Source organism: Meleagris gallopavo, chromosome 5 (genome assembly GCF_000146605.3).
Source record: "Meleagris gallopavo isolate NT-WF06-2002-E0010 breed Aviagen turkey brand Nicholas breeding stock chromosome 5, Turkey_5.1, whole genome shotgun sequence".
NCBI lineage: Eukaryota > Metazoa > Chordata > Aves > Galliformes > Phasianidae > Meleagris > Meleagris gallopavo.
This window is the reverse complement of record NC_015015.2, coordinates 31,306,512-31,315,373: the sequence shown is the minus strand read 5'-3', so window position 1 is coordinate 31,315,373 and position 8,862 is coordinate 31,306,512. Positions and strand designations below refer to the sequence as shown.

The 8,862-nt window shown below is 38.3% G+C and overlaps 1 protein-coding gene across 1 annotated transcript; it reads left to right on the top strand.

Moving 5' to 3' along the window:
- Positions 1–4,313: 4,313 nt before the first annotated feature.
- CHRM5 (cholinergic receptor muscarinic 5) lies at positions 4,314–6,283 on the top strand. The gene has a single exon (XM_031553596.1). It carries the CDS (start codon positions 4,314–4,316, stop codon positions 5,898–5,900), a length of 1,587 nt encoding a protein of 528 aa, XP_031409456.1. The 3' UTR covers positions 5,901–6,283.
- Positions 6,284–8,862: the final 2,579 nt, after the last annotated feature.

The window sequence follows — 8,862 nt, the reverse complement described above, 5'->3', positions numbered from 1 at the left end:
GTGCTGCTCGCGCGAGCCTCGTCAGTGCGCCCGGCCGGGTCTGTCCCAAAACGTTGTGTTATAATGTTTAGAAAACGATGTTAAAGCTGTGGTTAGTTTCTGCACCAAAAAAAGGAACCGAGGTCTGGCGGACACCTACTTGCGGGCAAGCCAGTGCAAAGTAAAGTCTGTCAGGCGCTCCTGCGTGCTTCCAAAGCACACGGGCAGGGACAGCTTAGTCTCTCCGAGCGAGGCTGTTTGCTCTGCTGTGCCTGAGCTAGAGTCCACGTGCCATGCCCAGGGAGGTTCACCGATCCCCCATCTCACGCTTACTGCATTAGTTTTCCCGTGCAAGCTGTCATTTGGAAATACATGTTAAAATATCTACTTGTTTTCGTGGGGTTTTTAAACCCAGTAATCCTCGCAGCACAGTGCTGCCAGAAAACCCACACTGTGAAATCATGGGTTATATATCTCTGCACTACCCCTGCCGATAGCAAAGACTGCTGCTAGGCCTTAATGCACTGCAAACCAGTAAAACTAGCATGGCTTCGGTACTGCATGCAAGCAAATAAATTTTGTAGTGGGGAGCATCAGCAGCAAGCACGTCACTTGTGCGATTCCATGTGCAATGAACACCAGCCTGGCAGGCCCAGCACTGAGCTAGAGCTAATAAACCCCATCAAACCCAAGCTGTGACTGCATCTGTGGCACAATTCATCTGTGACACGAACAATCTGCCTGCAGATAGCTGTGAGCTGACTATATGTACAGATTTAACATCTCGCAGTAATTAGTACTTACAGCTAGCTCAAAAAAAAATCAGCAATATTTGGCAACAAATAGCGAATTCATTACAACTCACAAGTGTGAAGTTCATGCGTCAATAATTTTGAGGTAGATAGCAAAGTCATGGTATTGTACATGTGCATTTTGATTTTGTAATTTAATTTTGATCTTCCTATTATTATAATCTGTTGTGATAGACAATTAACATAAATTATGTTACCATAGCACACTGAAGTCTCATTCATAGACACTGTTGCTCCGAGTTATAGAAAAACAGAGAACAAAAGGTAACACTATAATGTGTTAACAGAGAACTATGAGGCATAAGAGGGTGCAGTATGAGAAGCTATCCAAATGGCCAAAATGTCAGGAGATCTTTACATGAGAGTTGCTTAGATACTGTCAATTTTCATAGGCATCAGCAAAACAGTCCATTAGGGAGTGATGATAGTGAGAGTGATTTATTTGGTGATAATGGCTAAGTTTGTGTCATTGATTATAGGGAACTCATACCAAGCATGAAGAACAGCACTGGAGAAAGCAAAATGTATTCAAAAAAGATAGAAGGTGAATATAAGAGTGCTGGTGTAAGATTGGTGTAAAGAAGAAAAATAAGAATAGAAAGAAAAGTGTGAAAAGCCTTCAAAAAGAAAAGAAGTAGCTAAGTTTTCATATAACAGCAGAGAGGATCACTGTGAAGAGATGAGTGTGCAGCTCCCCAAAATGATACATTTAAGGATCTCTTTGTGAGGATGCTTACCCTCACAACGCTCTTCTGTCTTCTGTTTATACATTAATTACAATGTATATACCATATCATCTGTGTTCCCCCTACCAAAGTCATTTCAATCCAAGAGCAGTTGTGTTAGGGCAACAAGTTCTGCTTCTCTTTTTGCTTTATGGTCTGCAGTCTACGTGGGGAAGCTTCAGAAGTCTTTCCTAATTTCCAGGTTTAGAGAGGGTAAAAGATTGGACTGGGGAGCACACTTGCTCACTTGCTACCTAAGGCAAAAGACAAAGCATTACAATTTCTACTCTCCACTATTCTGAGAAAGGTGTCATATTCTAGGAAAAAAAAAAAAGGAAAATTCAACCTCCTGTAATCTTCCTGACCTGCTGCAAAACCCCAGATGTTAGGCATGGTTAGTGGGCATGGTGGAGATAGGTTGGGGTTGGACAATCTTGGAATCTTTTCCAACCTCAATAATTCTATGATTCTATGATTCTAATGTAGAAGGCAGCCAATTAATTATTCATGTGCCTGATTGACATTCATACTTGATGCTTTTTAAGGTTTTCTCAAGGCTTTTCTGAAATCTCACTTGCCAAACAGCTACAAGCACTGGCAGTGTTTCAGTTATGTTAGTTGTCGGGCAGAATGCACATCCCCTTTCTAGGAGCTCAGTTGACTTAAGTTAGAGCTTAGCTGTCTGAGGTCAGCTGCCCTGCTAATAAGAGCTATTGTGAAGAAGGCAAGAAGCAAGGGTCTCCATCTCCTTTCTCTTGTAGATTTCTGCAGAGTCTAGAACTAGGATGAAAATTCTTCCCTCACTTAGGGCTTGTTGGGACTGCTGTGTCACTTCTGTTATTCTTGGCTGCTGGGCTGGCTCATGAGGCCAGAGAAGCTAAGCATACAGATGGTCGACATGCATATGTTATAATTACTGTGGTTATTGCTAGGTTACAAGGCCTATACATGAACTAAAATCCTGTTGAGCTACGCTCAGTATGCATTATGCATAAACAGGATACAGACTTATGGATGTCTAAATATAAGACAAGAGATGACAGAGAGACAAACACAGATGGAGAAGCACCACTTCGGTTAGAGTCATAGCCAGTGGTCTCAGTATACCAGCAAGCTTACTGTTATCAAATCTCATCACAAGAGGTAGTCTTTATGGAATATTTGAAGAAGAAATCTGGTATACTTTTGTGGATACTTAAAAGGCACTGGATAACAAAAGCAAAGGAAAAAATAGAATATAAAATAAAATATAAAGTAAAATGACAGTGGAAAATATTGAGATTATTTTCTGAAAATTCAGGAAGTGGCTATAAAACATTTATATATTCAGCTGATATTCATCTATTCAGGAGCCTGCTACATGGCACTAAAATAGATGACAATGTGTGAAAAGTACAGGCTGGAAAGCTTGCAGTTAATGCAAGACATTTGCAAAGACCAAAGAAAATAATGTTCCAAGAGCTAGGATGAAAGAGGGTTGGTATGAATGGATAGAAAGGACTACAAAATAGAGATTTTGTAGAGAGAGAATCCTGAAGACTTAAAAGTTGGACTTGGTGACCTATATGATAATTTTAGCTGAACCCATATCAGTTACCAAAAAAAAAAAAAGGATCTTCTTACCTGTTTTTTTACTGACTAGATGGCTGATAAATTTAAACATCCTTCTCTATTTCTGACTTCAAAACCTAACAACTTGATTATTCCAAAATTATGTGGCCTAGAAAGAGTAAGCATCAAACAGGTGATTAATATCATCAGATGTGATGGAATAACTAAAAACCAGCAGAGATCTGTGAAAGAAGCTAATTGCCTGATTCAGGTATGCATTCTCAGAGACAAGAAAACAGCAGTGAAAAGTTACACCATATGAGAGAGACTGTAGGAAGGTATGGACATCAGAGATATATAAATATAATAACAGTGGTTTCATTTCCTTCTACTCCTTATGCAGTCTACAGTATTAAATTGTTTTTGTTGCAATTTGTCACTGAGGTTATCCATTGATGACTCCCTTTCATTTTACTCATTTCTATCCTCAGCCCTACTACTCACTCACCTAATCCCTCCAGCACTTCCATACCTTATCTTGCTCAGACCTTCCCATAGGGAAAAGTCTTTTCAGCTTAACTTTATTTTTCTGAAAACATTTTTTTTGTCCTTTCCTATTTGCTTAACTCTAAAAATTCCCCAGCAGAGCACTTCTAACACCTAATTATTTACCAGTGCCACCATGCCAGCATGGTTACTATCTCCCTATGCATCTTCATTACCCTTGTGTTCCTTTTCTGCTGATGGATTCTGAAACAGTGACTTCCTCAAATTTTCCAGAGACCATTTCTGAAATCTTGACATCTCTTCTACACAGCATTGTAAGAAACAACACCATGACTCACTGTCTCATTACATTGCAAAACTTTAATGTCTTTAACAATATGTAGAGTGCCTCTTAAGATATTAAAAATGTAACAGCTTGTGTGATTGAACATCTTATGAAACAATAGTTGTTTTGATTGCATTTAGAAATGTCACAAGAGTACATTGTCCTAGAACACATGTGTTTTATTTATGTTCAGAATGACAGAAACAGTTATGACAATGCAAAAAGAGAACACAAATAATTTGATGGATTGCTTTACAAGTGTTTCAAGGTATATCTAATGGAAGTCTGTGCTATTTAATGAGCTGCTTTCTTTTTCTCTTTTTTCCTTTTATCTTTACAGCTGTCTCCAAAAGATATACAGAAAGCAATATGCAAGAGTGCTAAGATTTTGATGACAATTGATCAAGAAAAAGAATGGAAGTAAATCTATTCGGCAATTCTACTGTTATAAATAGTTCGTCCATCAACCATAAACAGTTAGAAGGGCATAGCCTCTGGGAAGTTATTACTATTGCCACTGTAACTGCAATTGTAAGCTTAATAACCATAGTGGGAAATGTTCTTGTAATGATATCCTTCAAGGTTAACAGTCAGCTCAAAACTGTTAACAACTATTACTTGCTCAGTCTTGCCTGTGCAGACCTCATCATTGGAATATTTTCTATGAACCTCTATACCTCTTATATACTCATAGGCCATTGGTCTCTTGGAAGCCTGGCGTGTGACCTGTGGCTAGCGCTGGATTACGTAGCTAGCAATGCTTCAGTCATGAACCTCCTAGTCATCAGCTTTGACAGATATTTTTCTATCACAAGGCCTCTGACATACAGAGCTAAACGCACGCCCAAAAGAGCTGGCATCATGATCGGCCTGGCTTGGCTAATCTCCTTCATTCTATGGGCACCTGTAATATTATGCTGGCAGTATTTTGTGGGTGAACGAACAGTACCCCCTGAGGAATGCCAGATACAGTTTTTATACGAGCCCATTATCACTTTTGGTACTGCAATTGCTGCTTTTTACATTCCAGTGTCAGTGATGACCATTTTATATTGCCGCATCTACAAAGAGACTGAGAAACGTACCAAGGACCTTGCTGAACTTCAGGGTTCTGAGTCTGTGGCCGAATTTGAGACGATAAAGCCTCGAAAAGCTTTCCTGAAGTCTTGCTTCAGTTGCAAGCAACAAAACTTAGTCAAAAGGGAGAGATGTCAGGCTTCCTGGTCTTCATCCAGTCGAAGTACATCAGCTACAGTGAAGGCATCCCAGGCAGTGAGCACGTGCACTGAGTGGGCTAAGGCTGACCAACTGACCACCTGCAGCAGCTATGCATCATCAGAAGAAGAGGACAAACTTGCCACTGATCCTGTTTTCCAAGTAGCTTACAGGAGTCCATCTAAAGGTAAGGAAGAAGAGTTTAATGAAAGGGAAAGTAAGGATATTGTTGTCAAAGACCAACCTGAAGAAAATGATTTTGAGACCCAGCAATACTTTTTGTCACCTGCCATCGGCCAAAAAAGTAAAAAATGTGTGGCATACAAATTCCGCTTGGTGGTTAAGGCTGATGGCACTCAGGAAGCCAACAATGGTTGCCGTAAGGTAAAAATAACTCCTTGTTCTGCTGCTGTGTCGAAGGATCCTTCCATCAAAAGCATGGATCCAAATATAAATAACCAAATCACCAAAAGGAAAAGGATGGTTCTTATAAAAGAACGTAAAGCAGCACAGACTTTGAGTGCCATTCTTTTGGCTTTTATCATCACATGGACTCCCTACAATATAATGGTTTTGATCTCCACATTCTGCTCGGACTGCATTCCTCTGACATTGTGGCACCTTGGATATTGGCTATGCTATGTGAACAGCACTGTTAATCCCATGTGTTATGCTCTCTGTAACAAAACTTTCAGGAAAACTTTTAAGATGCTGCTTTTCTGCCAGTGGAAAAAGAAAAAAGTGGAAGAGAAACTGTACTGGCAGGGCAATACTCGAATGCCATAACTACTCCTACATAAGAGATAAATGGAAAAATAAATATTAACATAGCCTAGTAAAGGACTTTTAATTCTGTATTTTCAAAGCTGTTGTTTTATATGTCTATGTGTTAAAAAAAGTAGTCAGCAAAAAGTGATATTTTGCATGAAAGTAGGGTGTTTGGGATAAAGAAGTCAGTGGTTGCTGACAGGGTGTTCATGATTATGCAGTAGATCTGCATTAAAATTGTTGTGTTTGGGTTCTTCTGTCGCTTCTTTCAGCCTGAGAAATTGTAGTGTGTCTTATAAACTTCTAGGAATTAGCGTGTGATTATCATCCAGGCATCAGGGCAGGTTATCCAGCCTATCTCCTTTTAGCGCAGAACTGTTTTTCCCTATAGTTCCTTTCCTCCTTTCTGCTGTATTGTCTATTTATTTTTCAATGGAGCAAGCAATGGAACATGTACTACTTCTGTTTTGAGACTTTTCCACATGCTATGGAATGAAACAAGGACTATTTAAAGAGAGAAATACCATTATCCTCAACACTAAATGATTCTTACTACTCCAAAAGAATACACTTAATACAGGAGAATGTAATACTGAGAAAATTTGCACTTTAAGATGTCTTTCCTGGGGAGACAGATGAATGGCTCATAGGGAAGGAAACAGATAATGTATTTCATTTAAACAGAATCCAATCCCCATCTCAGTTCCATCCTGCAAGTCAATGTTATCTAAAAATGGTGATAGTTAGCAGATATCTATGAATTTGTATTTCTTCATTTCCTAATGCCTCAGAAGGATATATTTTAAATGTATGCAGTAGTGACAATAGTACTGATCAGAACTGACTATAAGGATGAGCACAGTTTGTCTATTTTACAGTGCGGGATATAAGTCAAATCCTTTTTGCAGTCTTTCTATTGCACTCCCCCTTGCAAATGCATGCACAAAAATGTGCATCAATTCACCTATCTATCACAAAATTATTGGAAGCCACGGCAAAATTGGTATTTCTGAAAGAAGAAATATTTTTTAAGTACTTCTCCATTATTTATATAAAAGTATTGTTCTTCCATAGCACTTGTATCTCTAAATATCTTTACAAATATTAATCAGCATTAGGTGTTTGGAAACAGAAGTTTCTCAGTCCAGCAGAACCTTGTCTGCTATAGCACTGGGGCTGGAGACAACCCCACCTGGGGCTGTGGCTCCTGGGACTCCAGGTACAGCTGCAGCAAGCTGATCACCTGTCCAGTAGCTGACGTTTGCCAGGGCTTCGAATGTGGTAATGACATTCATGTGCTTATCTGCTATCTGTGTTAGACTAGCAGAAGTCATGCACCTTTGACCAAATAAGTATGTGAAGGCGAGGCTTCTTTTAGCACAAAGCCACTGAATGGAAACGATGCCTGGCTCATAGTGGTAGAAAAATATGCTAGTGGTGACAGGATTCACGAGGAGTGAAATTTTAAAGTACATAAATACTTACAAGTAACAGAGAAAGAGTTTCACACACCTCACTGAGTCCACCTCACAAAGTTCAGATTCAGTTCTAGCTTCTCTATCAAAATTCAGGGTGAGATGCTCTGAAGTATAAATTTGGGTCAACGTTTGTCTTTTTTAGCTATTATACACATTAGGGGGACATTGCAGCAGTGATTAGACCCAGGTGTATATTTCAGGGATTGTGTTAGTCATCCTGAACGTAACATTGCTCTCAGCAGAATCATTCATGTAATTTATTATTGTATCATCAGCATATTTCCCTGCAGATACATAATTCCTTCATGTCAGCAAACACAGTAAAGTAATTAATATTTTATATCCTCAATCTCCAGAGGGGAATACTGTCAGTGAAAGATTAGCAGTGTAGTAATATAAAAATATGTTCTCTGAGTTCACTTGATTGATTTTTTACCACACCACACTGTCCCCAATACTTTGTGTGTATTAGCATATGACTACTTATTAAAAGAATGCATTGGGCTTTTCAAATATCCTTTCATCAGCTTTCCTCTGTCACTACCCAGAGCTTTTTCTGTGTGCAGTAACTACGTACACGTCAGTTATTATAGTATGTAACTTTATACTACATTGGTTCGGACATTCAGTAAACTGTCTTTGATTTTTAGCAAATGAATGCCCTCTGTGGCGCAAGCTGTAGTTAAAGGCAAAATTCATGAGATAGTAACTATACCTGCTACCTGTGACGTTGTTTCTAAAGTGAAGCATTGGCTTCTACTTATGAAATTAAATTGAATATATTTTGTTGGTTTTGGCTTCTGTTGAATTAGAATGCTCTGTAAATGTTTATGGATTCTGTGCTTAGTAAATATATTAGAATAGATGATGATGGATGCAACAATTGTGAAATGTGTGCTCAAACTATGCTGCTAACACTTCACAGTGTGAGACGTTACACTGCCAAACCTGGGTACATTGTAAAGACCTGAAATTATGTTAAGAGGTGTTTGTCGCTTTATTGTTACGTGAGATGTTTACCCTTAAAAAAAAATAAGAAACCACAAAAACTCATTAGAGTGTGAGTTAGTGTTTAGTTTCTTAATTTTATTTTGTTTTCTAGCTCTATAAAGGTTCCTTTAAATATGTTGTGGGGCTTCTGCAATGTAAAACAATCTCATTATCTGTATTTCTCTTTTAATGAACCTTTTACTGATCCTTTAATTAATTACGGTCGTGGACTTGTGAAAAGAACTTTTTGTTAAAATGCAGTTTATTTATACATACATATGCATATATTTGTCTATATATCTATGTATGTATTATCAATATAGTTGTATAAACATCATACATCTCCAATTAAGCTTTTCAGAGACCTTGCACATTTAAATATTTTTGAATATTGAATTTTCCCACAAAGGAAACAGAGGTATTGTTTTTGTCTCTCCTTTTTTATATAAGCAAGTCTCCTTGTGTATCTCAGAAACCCACTCATTTTACATAAATATACTTTGTAAAGACTC

Excerpts from the sequence above, each read along its gene's own strand:
- CHRM5 (XM_031553596.1), top strand. The coding sequence starts at position 4,314 with ATGGAAGTAAATCTATTCGGCAATTCTACTGTTATAAATAGTTCGTCC.